Source organism: Barbatula barbatula (assembly GCF_947034865.1).
Source record: "Barbatula barbatula genome assembly, chromosome: 24".
In the NCBI taxonomy this organism is placed as follows: domain Eukaryota; kingdom Metazoa; phylum Chordata; class Actinopteri; order Cypriniformes; family Nemacheilidae; genus Barbatula; species Barbatula barbatula.
The window spans coordinates 10,667,457-10,688,743 of NC_136787.1; the positions used below are offsets into that span (position 1 = coordinate 10,667,457).

General features: G+C 38.9%; 1 protein-coding gene across 4 annotated transcripts in view; it reads right to left on the reverse strand.

Annotated features, from left to right (window-relative positions):
• Nucleotides 1-599: 599 nt before the first annotated feature.
• Nucleotides 600-21,287, reverse strand: part of cadm2a (cell adhesion molecule 2a) — a 279,639-nt gene continuing 258,951 nt past the window's right edge. For 2 of the 4 annotated variants that reach the window (XM_079447824.1, XM_079447825.1), the window contains exons 6-10: nt 18,916-19,077; nt 18,183-18,273; nt 17,489-17,667; nt 5,477-5,599; nt 600-4,689 (exon numbers count right to left, since the gene is read on the reverse strand). In XM_079447824.1, coding sequence (XP_079303950.1) covers nt 4,571-4,689; nt 5,477-5,599; nt 17,489-17,667; nt 18,183-18,273; nt 18,916-19,077 — 674 coding nt within the window. In that variant the 3' untranslated portion in view covers nt 600-4,570. Of the gene's footprint in view, nt 4,690-5,476; nt 5,600-13,503; nt 13,615-17,488; nt 17,668-18,182; nt 18,274-18,915; nt 19,078-21,287 lie in introns of all 4 variants that reach the window. The other 2 variants (XM_079447823.1, XM_079447822.1) reach the window with 2 other exon arrangements.

Consider the following 21,287-nt stretch of genomic DNA (forward strand, 5'->3'; position numbering starts at 1 on the left):
CATCAAATCCAAGGTAGCGCCGGCTATTAAAGTAAAACGAGCCCCATCAAAGTTGACTTATGTTTTTTTACAATTATATTCCACGCCTGTTCTTTGTCATCCGTATATCTGTCTAGTCATAACAGTCGAAGCCAACCTATGAAGTGGTTTTGAAATGGAAGCGATTGTTTTTTGTGGTGCTGTTGACCTCGGTGTGTATGTGTGTGTGTATGTGGAGTCATGTCCCCTGTGGTGATTTCACAATGATGGCAGTTTCATGCCCTGAGGGCTTCTGTCTCACTTTCCCTCAGGGGTCTGCTGCATGCTTTATCTTTCATAGTTTGTGTCTGTCTCCACAGCAGCAGCCATATCGCCGTTATATTACAATCCAGAACATTCTCAAGTAACGGTGCAACCTAATTTTTCATCCAATTTGGAGATAAGAAACTTTTGTCTTCGATATCTCATAAGCAAAATGTTATGGATATGATTTTATACGTTAGGTCTATAAGGACCATTTTGTTTTAGGAACAAAAATCACAATTTTGAGTACCAATTTGACTAGATGAAGGAGATTAATGATGTCATTCAGACAGCAAGAAAAACAGCCTGGAGATTTTGGTATTCATTTATTTAACAATTTCATTCCATACATGTGAATTAGGCTTAAAATCGAATCTCGAACCAACTGAATACACCGAGGAACACAAATAAAAGAAAAAGAAACACTAATGAGGCGTTTTTTATTCAGCTTGCTACAAGAAGCACAAACCCGTTTGTGTTCTGAAGCCACTATCATTTCAAGAGCGAGGGAGGCCGTTTCTCTTTAAACAGGGTACTCGATTCTACCAGAGCGCAATATGCTACCCACTACATCTGTTTCACTGGCACTCTGGATGTTTTTGAGACGCGAGAGGAACATGGTGTGCTCGAGTGAAATTTAAGTAGGATTTTATTTTTTCAACTTCATAACTACAGGAGTTTTTTGGAACAGTGCGTGTGGTGGTGTCGGCGGTATAGGTGCTAATTCTAGCAAGGCCATGCGAAAAACTGTGAAATTAGAGTCTCCCTCAAACTATTTGATCTTGACCTACATGGAGCTTGTCCTCGCTATGACAGCTGCCCTTTCAGTGTAACACATTACAAGCTAAATTAGCCCGAGTATGTTTCCGCTCTAAAGTTCGCAACGTATCGCAACCTCTTGGAAACAAGATTCACTTCGTGATGGAGAGATAAAGCTTGTGCGTTTGTCTGGGGTCGGTGTATTGGAGATATGTGAATGGGAAAAATGCATGTACAGAGATGCAGAAGACAGCAATGAACAAGTGTGTGAGGTACTCGTACGTGTTGTCAAAATCAAAATAAAACCTGGTTCGTACCTGAGATGTGAAAATACTGTATGCAAATGTGATTGGTTGTCAGTGTTCCGCATGCTTTGTATTTTGTGAATTTCTTCTGGTCTTTCTACACATACTGTACCTCACTAAATTTGAGGCGGGACATGGAATTCTGTTAGGTTTGAATGACGTGCATTAAATTGGGATAGTTCACCCAAAAAAGACACATTTTGTCGTCATTTACTCACCTTCTTGTCACAACGCAAAAGAAGATATGCTGAATGCTGGCAACCAAACAACGGTGGGTCCCTTTCGCTTCTATTGTATGGACTCAAAACAAATTCAAGTGAATGGGTACCACTGTTGTTCGGATGCAAACATTCAATAGAAGAAAGTAAGTCACACAGGTTTGAAATAAAATGCAGAATTATGACATAAACATTTTTTGGGGGGTAAACTATCGCTTTACGAAATGATAATGACACTTCTTGTGGCTTTGTTGGAGCTGTTTAAGCATCAACATATTCAGGATTGTTGAGGGCCAATGTAATCATTTAAGAACTAAACATTTTGACATTTCTTTTTTGTATAAGCACTGATCTAAACATGGGGGGGGGGAGACATGCCCCCATCATTATATGATAGTTATTGCCCCGTAGCTATGAACACTGTATTAATCACAGCTGAACCAAAAGCACTAAACTGGAGATTCAAATAAAGAAAAAGCGAATAAAGTATACAAAAAAGGTGAGAAAATACCATGTAATGTATAAAAGTGAGTTTAAAGAACAGAAACCGAACTAGGCATTGGGTGAAAGTCAAGAGCAGTACTGACGTAACTCTCACTACAAACACATAGGCAATCATGGTGATAAAAGAAGCTGATTTATTAATAACTGGAAATGTTGATCGCATCCTATAACCGAAAATCTGAGATACATTGTCTTGATAATAGTATGTGATTTACTGATTACAGAAGGCAGCGTCAGGTCAGGATCAGAAGTTGTTGTGATTATTATGCAGACAGATGGTATCGAGCCGATCGACCGTACACAGAGCATGAGAAAAACAGAAATAAATAACAGAAGCATGTACTGTAAGCATGTCAGCGTTTCATTTCATAAGCCTCAGGTTGATTGATTTTATTTTGTACCCTAAACAAGTATGTAAACAGCCCAGTGAACCCGACCGTTCTCCACACCATTAATATATTCGCAAAAATGATAGATGCATGTGACAAGACACTTATACTTGAAACTTGTATATGGTTGTGATACGTGTCGTTGTAGTTTATTGTGGTTAAAACAGACTGTTTTGGATAGTCTACCTTTAAAGCTTAAATGAAAGCTTGAGCTATAGTTTTTAGGGAGCTTCAGGGATGTCGTCCTATGTGAGAATGATAATAAACAACTTTACGGACAGTAATGCTGGTAGCCATGAACGCTAATCATTTACAGGAAATGAATATCAGGTTGTAAATGTGTGAATTCTCCCATTCAAACAAGTGTGTAGCTTCGCCGTTTCAATAAGAATCCGTTGCTCACAAATGCTGCTTGTGGTTTTCAATAACTTAAAATTCTTTCAAAAATGTTTTTACCAAAATGTGATACTTATACATTATATACATGCCTTGAGCTTAAAAGGAAAGCCGTGAAGTTAAGACAAATCAAATAAAATAGACAAATCAAAGAAAAAATTCCCCACCAATATTTAAATCAGCTAATATACAAACTTGATGGAATTAGGGATCCCAAAGTCTAACAACAATTTTCACGTTACCACATTTAGCAGATATATTATACAGCCTTAGCAAGGTTGTCTATTCATTGTAGAAATCAACGTAAGAACAAAAAATGATACCGTAATTTCAGAAACACTTCCAACCATTTATCAACATCATTTGCAACGTCAGTGGCTGTATGACAGGTATCGATACGGTTTGGATAATGACAATTGAATCGTTATTCTCAGTGTTATCTGCGCATTTGACCTCGTTCATAAGATGTCTTGTGCTTGTTTTATAGTTTGGCCGAAACTCACATCATAGTGAGCAGGAGGGCGACACTTTTAGCGCAATGTTTTTCCATGTGTTTATGTGTGAAATTTTGCATACATTTTTTGGGACCTATAAATTGTTCGGACTGATGAATATTTTACAGCACTGAAATATAGTTGCACTTGAATGTTTCACTTTTTTTCTGGTGTTATGAGAATCTTCGGCACAACGGTTGTGTAAACAGCTGAAAGGATGACATACTGTACGATTCCCACCCCTCACTCGGCCGTGGATCTGTTACCATGACAACGCTCTATATGGAAAGCCTCATAGGCTGGGGGCCAATCAGTGCAGGAATATACAGACTAGTGCAGAACCAAGTGTCATAGGAACCAAGCGATGCGTCATGAATTCTTTCTTTCCTGCCTGGTTGAAAATTCACAAACCTGCTTGTTTATCTGGTGATAAAGTTCAGTTAACCTAAAATACAAAGTGAGTTTTGTGTGTAATTGACTAAGACCTTCTGTGGAACTATTCATTTACTTACCAATATCTACATTTCAAGTACAAAATACTGATTAGTGTGAGCTTGTCAGTTTCACGTCATGTAATGGTCAGCTGGAGAATGGAGCATCTCTACGTACCAATAACATTATCAACACCTACAAATCTGCAGAATAAAAAGGGAACCTCCCTTATTTCAAGTCTGAGTATATTTCGACTACTGTACATCTTTTTTTTTTGAGGAACATCACAATAAATGTATTCAGCATGAATCACAAACAAAAAAGGGAAAAGTATAAAAAAACCGAAAGCAACACTATAGCACAGAACGTTTTTAAAATCATAACGCTGAAGATACAAAGCAAACAACCAATCAGAGGTCTACTGACACACATAAAGGCATTGAATCAACCCAATGGACGTCTGTATATTTAGGCACTGTGAGAAAATGGAGGTGAGTCCTTACTGAAAAATGGCTGGGGTTTCTTCTTCTTTTTCAGATTTGGAGATTCTCGTACTATACTGGGGTGTTTTGCAGCTATACAATGGTTACAAAAGGTGACATCTTCAGCAAATAATTTGTTTGTTAAAAGTAGCGGGTGAGATCAGCTGTTATCGGGGAAGGCAACGGAACCGAAGCGAAAGTAAATGATGCCGGAGAAATATGGAAAAAGAATCCTCTGCTGTCTTGAAGAAGTTCCTACACGATGCGGGGAAGAGGAGAGGAGGAAAGGAATGGAGTACCGCTCGCAGTCTAAATAAAATATTCTTTCTTTTCCTCTGCGTGCGCGTGGTTGCCGTCTGCGTTGATGATGGCTGTGTCTGCGTCCGGGGCGTCATCTGCTCCTTTTGCCTCATTTGTCAAATACGTGCCTGAAATAACACACAAGATCGCGATTTTGCAAATGTCACTAAAACGTTACGGATACGTTTGTTTCCTTTTTTACAAATTCAAAGTCTGTGTTGGATAATGACTGGGTGCTTCAGTAAGTTATATTTAGCTAGTTCTGTCTCTTTTAGTTACAAATTTGAACTCCAATATTTATAGATGATGATTGAATACTGTATAAAATAAAAAACAATTCTTCACAGTGCCATGACTGATTTTTTCCCCAGCACTAATAGAAAGATTAGTGGTCCAATTTTTGTGTTTGTCCATCTGGTGATGGAGCTTTGATCGATACATCTTATAGACAGTGTTTTTATGAAAACAGCAAAAGGTCTTGTTCAAAATTATCAAAAGAAATAAGTTTCAGCATATCGTCATAATTGGCATGTCTGTATTTTTCATCCCAACACTTTGTAAAACAAACCCCATGCTAGAGATACACCGATATCGGTCGATAAAGGCAAAATTTCACACTATTGGCTATCGGCTTTGGTCTCGGCATTGGCACATATAACTCTGAATCATCGGCTATCGGTATGGGTGGGCAAATGTAGTATCCGTACTTTTTTTTAGTTGGTACAGGCCCAGTACCTAGACTGGCACCCATTTTTCTAGTGCGAACCCATTTCGTTCATTCCATGCATAATTTTACATTTTTATGTAATTAAATGAACAGATCATCAATCAATACAATAATTATTAAATAAGTATTTAATGTTATTTTGGATTTCCCAGAGAAAATCTAGTGGGGCAATGCAACTCAAAGCTCACCTTTATGTCGCGCCAGGTAGCGTCCCAATACAATAATTAAGCACAAAGTAACGAAAACGACGACGGCGACTACTCCACCAATCAAAGCGTGATCTGGCCCACGTTGCTCCAGGGCATTAGGATCTATAAGAGAGAAATATACATGGACAAAAGGTACAGTTAATAACAACGTTTTATCGTACGGAGACAGATGTACATTATTTCTGCAGTACTGTTTCCGTCCCTTTTTTCACCAACAGTATTTATTATTGCTATTGAAGGGTCATCACAGTCATTTTAATACTCTTACTGCTAAATAAATCCGTTACGAGTCAAAAGAAAAACATTTCCGTTTTGCATTCAATGAGGGCGTATAGAGCCCTATAGGGAAAATGTACAAAGGTCGGAAAACACAGACTCAGATAAACCTCTCATTTTTTTCTCCGGATCTGTAAGCTGCGGTTCTTTATTATCTCTCCGCTTAGTGCTATTTGGAGTAGTATATTATAATTGACAGTGCGTGTAGCATCCACCACAGCGTGTGCTTTTAATCCAAGCTCTTCTTTGAGCCTCGGGAGCCACCTAATCACTGTCTGCTATTACTGTATCAGCCACACAAAGCCAAAATAAAATCAAGGCCAGAGACATTGAAACAAACCAGATCTCATTTCATTTACGGAGAATCCCACTGTCGGCAGGGGCGTCTCCCTCACGTCCTTTTGATGGACATCATCATAGACTTGCTTCTTCTCTTTCTTGTTTGTGTTTACAGGTGGACTATAAAACCCACAAGCTCCGTCTGACTTTCCTGCGACTATCAATCACAATAAAAAGCGAAATATGTGCAGATCTCTATCACGCGTTTATCGGCTCGCAGAAATTTGAAATGTGGAAGGGCTGCTCGTATCTGACAGGCGCATGTTTCTGAATTTCCAACAGTGAAAGGCTGTAGTATTAAATTCTACACATTTTTATGACATCGATAAATCAAACTTAAGGTCCAAAAAGTACCTCGCTGCAGGTGCATCTAACTTGAGTTCAGTTCGCTTTAACTCCTTGTCTACTGTCACGAGGTTATATGCGGCCGGGGTCCGTGAAAAAATATTTTGGGTGGCATTCTGACAAAAGATTTTTTGTCATTCTTATTGAGACTATCTGTACGGGTGTGCTCAGATACCGGCTGTGAATCTCGCGTGTCGTGATAATTAGCCCTCCGCTATCCTCGGCTCTCCTAGCTCTATTTTTATCAATGCACAATGGGGATGCCATGTTGAGAGCCGTCCTGGGACTCTGTGGGACCCACTAATCTCTAATTATATGAAGAGTCATTTCTACACTTAGAGAGTTGAAATTACACAAATTATAGATCAAAATGATTGCCCCCTCGGTTCAAATGGGCATTAGATTTCTAAATTGAATGTTTGAAATTTGCATACTTTCCAAGATCTTGACTTCCTGTAACTCAAACCCTGTCTTTTTCATTTTTTTTTCTGTCGATTATCTGCGTCCGTGTTGTAGTTACATGCAATCTCATCAGATATCTTAACACCTAAACATACACCAGGCCTGAGATGCATTTGCGTGCGGTAAAATGATATGTTTCCTCTTCCCCAGCACACAATATCTTTTAATAAGGCCTGCGACGCTCCCTCCCCCCTGATTCAATATTGCAGCGCCACACGCAAATTCCTATTTTAATATTTATAATTTCTTCCCCCGTCCCCGTCATTGTGCGGCTCCGGCAAATTGAACAAATTGAAGGCAGTGTGGTATAAACCCGCCAACGGCACATCAGAGAAAAAGGCTTTCAATCCAGCTGCGACTAAACAACGCTAAAAACGGCAACAGCTCCCAGCGAGCGCAAACCCCTGCAGCCACATGAATTCTTAAAGGAACACTTACAGAGGAAAAACATGTAGGAAACACTCTCTTAACAAATCCATGTAGCGGGGGGTTACCATGAACTCTATGGGGGCTGCAGCAGCAGGGGCGGCCATGTTCATAAAGATGACATTTCAAGGTGAGCATTGCTCTTAACTCCACACGGCATGCTGATGCAGACTCCTGGGACACGGACCCTTGAGACCGGTGTGTGTTGTTTTGGGATATTATTGTTACAGTAATCGTGGATGTGTTTATATAAATGCTTTAAAAGGCGACAGTGAGCGTGGGCTGAGTGTAGAATGGATGAACGCTTCGGTGATCTTCTACACGTCAGAGAGCTGTTGAAGGAGAGCAACAGAAGAAGTGCTGAATCTGAAAGCTTTACCTTAATGGTACAATCGAACATGAAAATGTACATTTACAGGCCAACCAGGTGTGCTTCCACAATCGAAAAGATCAAAATGATGGTTGGCCTATGAATTACAACCTATGAGAAAAAGTCTATGTGGGAGGCAAACAGAATGGAAACTTCCCAAGAAATATTGTAGTATGAAAACCTGCACAAGCTTTTCAATGGTATTTGTGATTTGATTGCGGCATGCATGATTTGCTCCGGTTCTTGGATTCAAATGTTCCACCACAATCAACCAGAAGCAAACCAAATTACGCATAAATTGTAAAATGCAGTGGGATGGAAAGATGGTGTTATTAACCAAATTATGAGTTTAAATGTGAGCTCATTAGACTTGATTAGAAACTCGGCTGGATATTAAGCTGTTTACCGTCAGATACATCAACATTAGTCTGAGCCATTAGTCTGGGTCTGATAGAAAACTGATGTCCAAATTTACAAATGTGATCATTTTATATTTAGATTTTATACATTTTTAAATGACCTTTTTATTTTTTATTTTCAATTTGATAAAATGATGTACATTGTAGTAAAAAGTAATGCGTGAAATCTTTTTCTCTTAATGTGTAAAGAGTATGGTTCTATGGCACTGTATTTTTTCTTTCGAGGGACATCCTGACCAAATCTTAACTTTGTTTGGAGACGCTAGTGGTGCAGAAATGACAGTATGTTATATGTATTATATGTACAGTATATGTCGCTGCTGTCCTTCTGAAACCTCCACGTTTTAGGATTGGAACTTTTGTAATAATGAATAATTACTTTTAGTCACTCTCTATGTTTGTCACTGGCCAAATATCTAACCAAACTAAAAGTTTTAAAAATGTACTTGTCAACTTTGACAACACAGTATTTAATCATATAAGAAGTACAGTGTTTATCTATTTCCTGAAAAACAGCAAATTTTGACATTTGAGGTTTCGGAAGGACAGCAGCGATATATGCAACTTTGATCATTTGTTCTTCTGTAATTTCTCCTGTGCAACTAGTTATAACCATAAGCCACCAGCGTAGGTTAATAATACACCCTGTGAGTGTTTTATGACTATTTTATTGTCTCTCTCAAAAGTTTAAACCATTTCACTTTAGCGTTGGCTGTCTTCCCTCTTAATGAAGATTACTGTGTCATGTGTTTAAAATATTTGACTGTTTCTGTTCTTTACTCCATGCATAGGCTTATTTAGGACCCAAAAAACTTACAATGAGCTATTTCTATCTACGTACACAGTGGGTCCCCTTACATGGAATTCACCATGTTGTTTCTACAGTAGCCCTAAACGGACAAACTACTCTATAGATCGCATTTCATAAATATCGCATCTCCTTTGCCAAAGAAGCGAAAACGTGACGACCTCTTTGTGAAATTCACAACCTCGCCGCTAGATGATGCTGAAATTTGTACACTGGACGAGCACATCTCATCGTGACACACGACCAGCAACAAAAACAGGCCTGCTAAATGCTATAAAATATCCACTTAATGCACTGTTTAATAAATGTAATATTCCCTTAATGGAAATGAGCTTTTATCAAACTGTGCCCCTGATCTACGGTATATAAATAAACAATAAACACCCAAATCAACTGTTCTTTCCCTTCTTCTTCCATGTACATGAAAATTAAACAGCAATTTGGTTCTAGTCTGTCTTCCACATTCCTCCGCACCGCACAGCAGCCTCTGAAATGACCTGTAAAGGCTAATTTACATACTGGACGCTCATGAGAGCTGATCTAAAGCCAAGAAGGGCCAGCGGAGCCTCCCAGTTGGTCAGCACAGTTTAATTAGATTTTCAAAACAAATTACGCCTTCTAATTGTGGGTAAAAAAGTGGGCGTGCGGAGAGAAAGGATGAACCTGAATAGAGTGAAAACAAATGCAGGTGTTATCCGCTGAGAGTCATTCAGAATGTGCGTCGTGGACGCCAAGACATCTACGTCAAGACATTACACTGCAACATTTTATAACCAGGCCATCATACTTAAAAGTTGATCTGCAGTGAATTGTGGGAAACAGCACGATGTGTTCATTCTGGCAAACGTATGCAGCTCAAGGGTTCCAGAGGATTACTTTAAGTGTCTCCCGCCATTGAAATACAAAAATGAGGAGAGACTTATTCGTAATTCATATTCTGTGGCAGAGTTTAATGATTTTTCTTTTTTCCTTTCTGTTTCATTTTAAATTGTTACCATAAGTCTTCCCGCGACATGACTTAATTTGACAGATCATCAATAACCGGGCTGCTTGACTGAGGAAAAAGACCTTTGCATCACATTTTAATTCCTCCTGTGTTCCGACTCTTTCAGGAAGGAGAGAGAGGCGGCGGTCAGGAGTGCTGTCTCAATATTTAACTGACCCTCGAGGGACACGGCAGCTAAAACTTTGCCTTATTCGTTTACAGAGCGGGTGTCCTCTGGCAGACCCTGAGAGGAAGTGCTTTCTCATTTTAAGAACGTCTCTTAGCGCCTCTCATGGGGTTCAAATCCATAATTCGTAGATGTTTAGTTACAAATTATTTTAAGCATTTTGTTCAGGTCCAACAGCAGAATAAATGACATCGAGCGCCTTGACCTAAGCAAACGTGATGCATTAAAGCCCCTCCCGATAAAAAGCTAATCTCCTGCTCATGCTAATACGAATCTTTTTCCTGACCAGCTACGACCCCTCCACGCGACTGGACATTTTGTTGAACACTTGATTTAAATTTCATAATATCGATACCGACTGTTCTTGTGGTTACGAGACATGCGACATAGTTCAAAGTTGAGATCCATGGAGCCTGCATGCATGTCTTTTTTACATTCAACTGTAACCAAATATAATTCAAAATATGAAGCGTTTTTACTCACAAACGTATTGTTTCGCTTCATAAGACATGTAATAACACCCTGAAGTTGTATTGATTACTTTTATGAGGGAACATAATTTTTTCAATGTCAATGCCATCAAATCTATACAATGCCAATAAAATGACTCGGATGGTTTTGGCTAAAGAAATATTAGTATTATACGCCTAGGATGACATGAGGGTGAGTAAATTCTGTGTTAAATAAAAATTTTGGATAACCTATAGCCAACCAGCAAGCGAGACCCGCTTACCATCAAGATTGGCTGCACTGTGGACCTTCATCTGCAGCTTGTTACTGTTGCGATAGTGAAGTTTATGTGTGTCTGTTTGTTCACAGCATATAACGCTGGATTTGAGGATCGTTTGAGATACGACATATTCAATACAACTGGATAGGTACTCAAGATGAATTTGAGATTGGCAGAAACTGAGTGTGTTACCCCATCTTTCAGTGAAAAGCTCCCCTTTGCTCTCTATTTAATCTCATTGATATCTAGAAGAATTATAGTAACTGAGAAAGGACATCTGTGATTTTTCTTTCTCACTGTACAAACTTCTAACTTTTGTAGCGTCAAGCATAAATCTAATGAAAGGTTCTTCTGATTCGAAGAATTAACTCAAGACACTGAAATCAGCAAAGCTTTTCTGGCTTTGTTGAAACCTACAAACGACTCTCTGAGGATTGCTCATTTGTTTGCTTCTTACTGGGACCAGAGCCCACGAACGAAGCCGTGTCCAACCTACAACTGACAGGCCATGTCTGCCCATTATGCTCCTGCGGCGTGGCCATGTTGAGTAATCGCCGGGTTTCTGGTCAACGCTTCAAGAAACATATGCTCTACTCCACACTGTGAGGTTTCAAGCAGGACGCTAGCTGCTACGCATAACGTCTCTTACATGGCTTTGAGGAATTACCAGTCACCTAGTGAAATAATTTAAAATAATTGTTTGTTTTTTCAGCCAACGAATTTCAAACACCTAAAAACTGTAGTTTTCTCCTCCTGTGTTTATGTCCCTGAGTTAAATCCAATTAAACTGGATCATTTTTGGCAGATGTAGGACAATAAATAAAAAACGTTCTGCCATAATTCTGCGAAACTGCTGTGCTTCGTTTCCCCCTCTCGTTCCTGGCCTTGGCTAATGAACCCAGACTCTGGCCCTCCCTAAAGCAGACAAATTTCTGCACTCTCCTCTACCAATCCAGAGACAAAAGCCGTGACCAATCATTATCCCTGTAAAAGTGTCTCGGTGGGACAATAATGGCGTAGGGGTCTGCAGGAGGGCGCTTTCATGCTGATTATGAAAAGTGAGCTGTAAATATTTTAAAATCCTCAGCATCCCTAGTACTTTATTCAACCTTTCAGCTTCATAAGGTCACAGCTAATTTGCAAGGCATAAAATGCATTTGGCAGATTTAACGGGGACGGGAGACGCGCTGATGGCCTCATCTGAGCCCCGTGCTTCTTCTTGGAAGACGTATTATTCCCATTAAGGCCGGCAGAACGATGCGGCCAGACTGCGACGGGTACGCCCCCATTGATCGCAGGCAGGGAATGAGCTGCTAATGCGTTTAGAGAAATAAGCTCTTTTAACAGTATCCTTTCAACAGTATAACCTTAAAGAGAAATTCACCTAAAAAAGCTTGAAGATAACTAGGATGGTTATCTTAGAAGTACATTACCGTTAAGAAGTTTGAGATTACTTATTCATTCCTTGTTATTATTTTATTCTAGATTGTAGAATGATAAAAAATCATCAAAACAATAATGTGATGATGACAATGATGCGGTGACGAATGAAAACGAAAACATATTTGTTATATTTTTATGTCTTCAAAGTTTTTTCCAAAGATTTTCCAAGTTTTATCAGACAGTTTCTTCAGATCTAACCCTGAGATGCTTTTTAACAAGTATTGAAGTAGTTCCCATCAATATTGGGCTCTTATTGGCTGACTTTCCTTATCATTTAGTGCAAAGTATTGCCACTTTTATGTATAAAGTTACATGCAACATATACCACATACAAACAGAACCCTCAAATACGCTGCAGGAAGTGCTGTATCCCTCACGTGTGTCACAAAAAAAACCATTCAAATGACCTCATAAAGTCCTTATGTATGTCTTCCGGGAGTACAAAGACTACCAGCTACACTTTATAAATCAAACTGTCTATATATTTAGCTGAGACATACATAAACAAAACAAACCCCGATACCCCTGAGACCATGTATTCACAGCAAAGATCGAAAGAAGGGTAAAGATATTATTCCCGCAGAGGTTATGTTACAAAAATCCATCACTGTGGCGGACATGCAATTTGCATTGAGCTATTTTGAAAGAAACAAGTTTCTTTTAATTTTTCTAATATACGTATACCAATTTTACCATAGCGCTACTTTCTCCCACTCTCTCTCTCTCTCTCTCTCTCTCTCTCTCTCTCATACTCACAGCGGAAGGTTTTATTGGAAGTAACTCTAAAGATGTACTTCCATAACCCCAGGATACAGGATAATTAGTCTGAACATAAATGCACCTAATACAGGGAAGTAAAAGTCACAAAACGTTCGTCAAAAGAGTATTTCTAATTCACATGCACAGTTTGGAGATTGAACAGAGCTGAGACAGAGCTGAAACAGTCGTGCCAAAGATAAACAAACACCAGTAAGATGACAGACACACAGCAAGAACTCAGGGGTTTTGGGTAGAGAAAACAGAGACAGGATCTATCCGAAGACACCAAGGTGCAGGTGGACCATAAGCTTCCAAACCACTTTTCAGATGCATCCTCTGACTGTCCTTGGAGTTACAGACCTGTGAAAACCAGCTCTGAGAAACAAAGAGTGTGATGGATGAAAAAAGGAGGAATGAGAGGAAAACAAGAAGGACTGGCGGTGGGTTTATACAGTACCTCTCTTACCGGTGATAGCAGGATTGAGGTGCTTCGAGTCTAAGGGGCCTGTGGTGTCTGGGGAGGTGGGTGCAGGGGGAGTTGTGGATGGAGACGGTGTGGTGTTGGCATCTGTCATACGTGACGAACAACAGTGAAAACAAACACGTAAACAAAAGACGAACAACAGAATGACAAGGGTAGAAAAGCTTATAACAATGGAACAATGAAACACATGAGTAATGTGCCGACATCACAATGCAAATAAAAATAAAGTGGGTTTAATGCAACACTGTAGACGTGAACAAACTATTGTAATAAACTGTGCAGTGCACCTGACAGTCATGAAATATGTTTGTTTATGATGTTTACGTGTAATGGCTGTTTAGATTGCGTATGATATTTTGAAACATTTATAATGAGAGCAAAGGCACAGTTTTGCTCTCGAGATGGTAGAAAAAGCAGGACACATGCAGGGAGACAAGCATTAATATTTGATGTATTAGCTCCTTTTGCCTGAAATGAAGGACTAGCCGAAGTATCCTCGTTGTGCTTCTGCCTCCACAATCCGCTTAAGACTGGCAGCTGTTTTGCATGCGTAAAGCACGTTTGGTGCTGTGATAAGGACGGGAGAGGAGAGTTGGACTCAGGTTGATAAGCTAAATCACCGGTCTGCCTCCGCACTAATGGAGTCCGGCAGACAAGCAGAGTAATCCAACCGATAGCTCTGAATTAAACAGCGACAACCAGCTCTAGCTACCTGTAAAATTAGACACACCTCAGGTTTCAAGATCAGATATTAGTAAACAGACGGTCAGAAGCAGATTTGAACATTTTTGGAAAATGTGTGGGTGCTTGTTTTTGTGGGTTGTTGTTATGGTGTTGCTATATGGTTGCTAAGGTATTCAGAGAGGGTTTTACGGTGTTCATTTGTGGTACCGACTTCCTTTCCATTGGTAGTTGTTCATTCATTATTTGCAAAACGTTGAAGTTTGTCACATCGGTGAACACGCCCACAATTGAAGTCGCTAAGTTCCCATTGCTCCGTCAGTGCATGCGTTGCTTCAAATGGGGCTTATAGGGATAGCTCACCCCCAGAAAAAATTCTGTCATTATTTACTTACACTCAAGTTGTTACAAATCTGTAAACATTTCTTTGTTCTGCTAAACACAAAGGACGCCATTTGGTGTCAGTAACCAAAGAAATCTCATCCCCTTTTTACTGCCATAGTACGGAAAACAAATACTATGGGATTCAATGGGGTATGAGATCTGTTTGGTTAAAGACATTCTTTTAAATATCTTTCTTTGTGTTTAGCAGAAAGAAAAAATGTAAACAGGTTGGAACAATCAACAATAAAATGGAAATTGTATTTGTAGTAAATGTATTAGCTAGCATGTACTAACAATGAGAAATATAGCTTTTCAGCATGTGTGAATCTTGGTTAATATTAGTTCAAATCAATATTCATGTTATGTCACGGTGCATTAATTAATATTAACAGTTACAACCTTTGATTTTAAAAATGTAATGCTTAAATTAACACGAACTAAGATGATAATAAATGATGAAGAAGTATTGTTAGTTCACATTTGCAAATCCATAAACTAATTCTAAGAAGTACAATCCTTCTTGTTAAAGGTTAAAAAAAACAATGTTTAAGCATCCCACAAGCCAACCCAACAAAAGAAAGATCTGTTTGACCAACTCTTGCAGACATGAGTGTCCAGGAAAGTCATCATAATTCCATTAGGGGGGGCTTGTGGCATATTTTAGCAGTATAACAGTATATACTGTACACACACACACACACACACACACACCCATATATATATATATATACATAATATATGTACTGTTTAAGTGTAGATAAAAGTCTTTTAAGGTATTATAAAAACATACCATTCAGCACATCATTGGAAATTTGGAGTCTTGATTTTTCATGGGGATACTGTGATTTAATAAAGTGTTATTACATGTTCAAACACTCTAGATACTATTGGCCTGCTCTAATATCTTATTTAAATGTCATGGCCTATTTTTAATTAAAGGTGAGATTTGAAAATAATATTGACTATACCTCTTTCAAGTACCCAACTGACATGGAGACCCCTCTGCCTGGAATATCAAGTGACTGGCTGCATATTGAACGAGAAGATTTATTGCGTTTCCAGTGGGCACAATAAAAGAAAAACGATCGGGCGATGAAGGACGGCGACCATTATATTGTTCTGCTTTTGCACTAATCACTGGTAGAAGGACTGCATCATGTTTTGCCATTTAGAAAGACAGTAATTAATTCAGACAAGGTGCTTTATATTTGTGACACCCAATTAGCTTTTTATTCCTACGGAGAAGGTGTCAGTTTTATAGCATCAACATCATTAAGGGCTTTGGTTTCTTCTTCTTGTTAAAGAGTCTTGACATTTCAATGAGCCAATGGCTGGACCCTACACTGCACCATAACGGCTAATTAAATCTGTAGGTGCCCTGGGAGAAGAGACAAAAGCCACGACAGGAGGACAGAAAGGGAGAAAGAGAAGAAACTTCTGGAACTAAGAGGGCGAAGAAGTGTTTTGGTCCCTGGAGGGGTTCAGAATTAAGAAGGCAGAGGAATTGGAGTGGGGGATGATGGAGAGATGCTGTCTGCCTCTTCCGCTTGATGCCCATAGTCATATCCGTTCTGAGCCTGTGAGCGTAACCGCGCAGCTGACTCTGATGAAAGAGATGGCAGATGTGGACGCAGCGTAGCCTCTGAACCTCAGGGTGTACAGAGACCCATCGTGCTTTGCTGTTACACGTTAAGTGGGGACACGGAAGGACACAGAGAATCTAGGTGGTTTGGAGAGAGCGGGGTAAGCTGTGCCACGCTTTGTATAAGTTGTCCTCTAGGCGAGGAGAAATAGAGGTGAAACTAACACGGCTAATGATATTTCACGATGTCTGCCATTAACTGAGGCGACAAGAAAATGCAGAAAACAGGGAATGGGAATGTTAGGGGTAAGCTGTGTCATTTGAAGAGGTATGTTTAAACAATTCAAAGAAAGTTTTCATAATTGAAAAACAATTTAATAAGATGGTGTTTACACAAAATGGTTTTCAACAAATCTGTCTTGGCAGACGGTCATCGTAAACTACATAAAAGGAATTTGTTAAAATGATGATGTAATTTAAATGGACAGTTCACACAAAAAATTGGAAGAATTCTTGTAACCCAACAGTTCTTGGCCACTCTTGACTAGCATCGTAGAAACAATTACAATGGCAGCCCCAGAACTGTTTGCTTTCCTAAAACCTTCAAAATATCATATTTTTTGTTCAACTGTACAAAGAAATGTATAAAGCAATGGACCATTCAGTCAACGGTGTCCAAGATCTGTTTGGTTACAACATTCTTCCAAATATCTTTCTTTGTGTTCTTTAGAACAAAGAAATGTATACAGATTTAGAACAACTCGAGGGTGAGAAAATGATGACAGAATCTTTATTTTTGGGTGAACGGCTTCTTCGACTCGACAAATGCTTTTAGTGTGTCAGACTCATATACTGTGTGCATGCGTATTACTGTACATGTTCAGTCAGCAAAGATCAGCGTGACATAGGTTTGTTTTGACCATTTTTATATCACAAAAAAATCTATTTATCTGCCAAAAAACACAGCTTATAGCGCTAAAAGCCTCATAACTTTTCTCATGTAGAAGTTTGCAGGTTCAAGGGGAAGACAGTGTTTATCCAAAGACACATCTTACCCCGTCTCTCCATCACACCTTTTGTGTAATATTTTCACCGAAGAGATAATTACAGATTGTCTGAAAAAAGCTAGACATTTATGCATCAAACCAGCTTTCAAAAGTGTTTCAAAGTGCTTCAAAACCAAAAAGCAGTTATTAGCATTCCAGAAACGTACAACAGTTTGATTAGCAGAAGATGCAGATGTTTTCCAAGACAGCCGTGAGAGCTGTGTTAGCATAACAGAGATGTTAATGTAATCTGTCTGTCACTCACCGTAAACAAACAGCACATATTCAGCATGATTGGTGCCCAGATGATTGGTGGCTTCACAGCGGTAGGTGCCGTTGTCTGTTTTGTTCAGTGATGTGAAGGTAAGTTCTCGCCCTTCAACAATCATGCGGTCCAGATCCGGCAGATCTCCTCCATCTTTAGTCCATAGCACTGGGTCTGGCCTGGTGAAACAACGTAGACTTTTAGCTTCTAATCATGGACATATTTCAATGTTATCTAAAGTTTAATGAAGCTCTCTTGTAATGATAAAATCAATGAAAGGACCATACTGTCATGTAGCTACAGTAATAGCTGTAAGACAATTTCAAGTATTATTCACCGATTGAATTAGGAATGTAACTTTTAAAATCTTTAGAAAGGCTCCGTTAGTTACAAGAAGTTGTGTAAACAATTCAGAATACCAACATTTAATGCAGTTTCTTTCTCAACACTTTTCTGACCCTATATTTAAAGTATAAAAGACATTTTCAAACTTCCCCCCAATGTATGGTTATATATTCATAGCTGTTTAATTTGAACAGAATCACATTGGAATCATCATATTAATGCGAGCATGAAGGCTAGAAGTCGCTCGCCTTAGGCCTACCCACAGGGCCGTTTCCTACTCGGTGAACTACAGATATGCAAAGCATCTTCCCAAAGCTCTGAAAACATTATAATTCAGCAAGATGCTTACGAAGGGTTTCCTTTGGATACACATTCCAGTTTCAGGTACTGCCCCTCCTGGGGGATGGTTAGGGAGTGTTTGATCTCCACGCGGGGAGCATCTACGGGACAAACAGAAAGAAATTAAATATTGTTTTTGGGAACAGTATTTACAGTTTAGAAATGAAGAACCTTTTAGTGACTTGGCATGTACATTTTTCAATTGGTTTAGTGAAGGTTTTGTACATTTAAAGAACAGATAATGATAAAAAAGAACAGTGTAAAAATCAGTTCTTGAAGGTCACGTAAGTCAAGCTTGCATCAGCCAATCACATCAGGTGCAGTCAATCTACGTTAACCATTAGTCATACAACACATACTAGACTGCGTCCTATTTATGGAAAATTAAGTACTAAACACCAAAAAAAGTAAATCCAACTAGTTTTTTTTCATTGCAATTGTCATGCATAATCTTTGAATGCATTTCATATTTTAAGCTTAAACTATTTTATTTGCAGGCCATCGCATTTAAAGCTTGAAAAGAGACCAAAATACAATTATAGTATTATTAGTTATTAATGAGTTAATGACATAATGCTAATTTCAAATAAAGCAAGCCTAAGTTGCAAAGTGGCTTGTACACAATATATGGCAAAAAGGTAAAATATTCTATTTTATCATCATTTATTTTTAAGAGATTGTTTGTCAAAAATTGCATTAACATTTCTCAAAAAAGTATATGGATTGGGGGCCTTTGTACTCACAGTGGACCTCCAGGACCTCTGTGGTCTGTTGAGGGGTGGCTGTCAGGGCCACATGGTCCACTTTGCACGTGTAGGCAACACCATCATCATTTCTGTCCACCTGGAGCCTCAGGGAACTCTTTACCGTGAACGTCCTGCCACTGGCATTCACCTCTTTGGCTCCTGGGAAAGGCAGGTAAGAATGACTTTGACATTTGCTGCATAACAAAGATGAGACGCGTTTGTCGTGCGTTTTAGATCCACACGCACGTTACAGTCAAAGCGCCAGTCTGAATTTGAAGTATTGTGAAATGCAGCAGTTGTGAAGCAGAAAGATGCACCTCTCGCTTTTAAAAACTTGTTTCAATAGAAAAGTTTAGCTGAGTGAAGGCAGTGTTGGGTTGCATTCATTATTTCCAGTCACTGATGCATATCACTGTGTTTGGAACATTCTTGAAATCTTCCTCTATCTTTTCTCACATACAAAACTTCATAAAAGTGTGAAAGTGAAACTGGGACAGTTAGCCTACAAAACATTTTCAGAAAATGAATCGGATTTGTGTCTAAACACGAGTTGTTGTTTTTTCAGTTTTTTGATGATGGGTTAATTTGATCCGTTTTTATATAGAAATTGAATTAAATATTATCCACTCTAGAATTAGTTTTGATATACGTACAGTATTGTGGGTGAGACAATACCTGCAATTGCATGAAACTATTAATAGAACAGCAGATTGTGTTTATTTGTTTCAACTTGTTAATGGGTTTTACGTTTATAAGCGTATGCACCATATGCAGCTGTCTAGTAGCATTTACAATAAACTGCGAAGCAAATGTAAACTGCAATAGTATAGACACTCTCACACACTAAATCACCACGTTTCCCAAGAATCATAAGATGTGATAATCCTTATTGTAAAAGAAACTTGACACAATGCCTTTAAAATGCATAAACAAATTCACACATAGGCTACAAATGGCCTTTCAGCAAAAAGTAATGAAATGAAAAACACAATGATGCTTTTGCAACACAGACACTTCCTGCTTTTCAGATTCACGTTAGATTCAATTTAGACAATTCAAAGACAAGGACCCCATGCATCATTTTAATTCCCACAAAAGCCTCACAATTGGTGCCTATATAAAGCGTTCTTTCTAGACTTTTCTCTCCCTTTCTTTCCATTTGCTCTCCTCAGCGTTCACTGTTCACAGCATTGCTCCTGCTATCACTGCCAAGCTGTCAATCAGTCTCCTCTGGGGGTGTCGCCACCCGCTCAGGAGCATCTGAGCATGCAGAAGATATCATTTAGAACGCAGAACACACACACAGAGGGGAGAGTACAGTTATATGAGCATTCTTACTCCTGAGATACTTATGAGATTCAGTCATGAGGTTGGGGGTATTTTTGGTACTTTTTCTGACATACAACAAACAAATAAACAAAGAAACAAACAAACAAACTGTTAGTCTGTTCATAAGAGCATTCAGATGAATGACACTCTCTATGGTTGTGAACAAAGCGAGGAAAGCTTGTTGAAGAATAGAGGAACACTTTTGGCAATTAAATGTGGAAGTGAGATATCGTTCCACCTCACGCTTTGAGCTTATGAAGATTCACAGCATGCTTGAAAAGTTTCGTTAGATCAACTTCAAATCATGCTTGTGTTACAGTTGGTTAAAAGCGGTGATTATTAAAAAAATAAACCCACAGGTTGTCATTTGAAGTAATATCATGTTCATTTACTTTAGAATGGTTATTGGTGATTTCTATTTCCACAAGTTTGCACTGCATGTACCAAGTTCTAGACTGGTTGCAAATATGAAGATGACGGGGAGAATAACGTTCTCAGAGAATCAATCCAATACAGTCAATATGGTGGAGGCTCCGCCTCCTCTCACATGACTCCACACATACCTTTTTTCTTATTCTTATTGTCGCTGTCCTTCTGAAACCTTCGACGTCCAACTTCGCTAGTTTTCAGGAAATGGAAAAAAAACACTTTCCTTTATTAATGGTTATCATTAATGTTGTCAAAGTTGACAAGCACTTTGCTCATTCTCCTTCCTGGTGGAACGTTCTTCCTAACTCGGTCCAGTCAACCACATCTCTCACAACCTTCAAAAAACTCATCTCTTCTGTGAATACTTGATGAACAAATGAAAAAAAGTACACTAACCCTCTCTCTTCCTCAACAGGTAGTGGTCTAGCTTTTGTTGAAACTATTAACTTTGTATTAGCACCTATTGTACTATTGCTCTTTCATGACATATCGCTCATTGCTCACTGAACTCTTTGTAAGTCGCTTTGGATAAAAGCGTCTGCTAAATGACTAAATGTAAATGTAAATAATTTGTATTGGTTAGATATTTCAAATTCCAGCGAAAAAGGGTT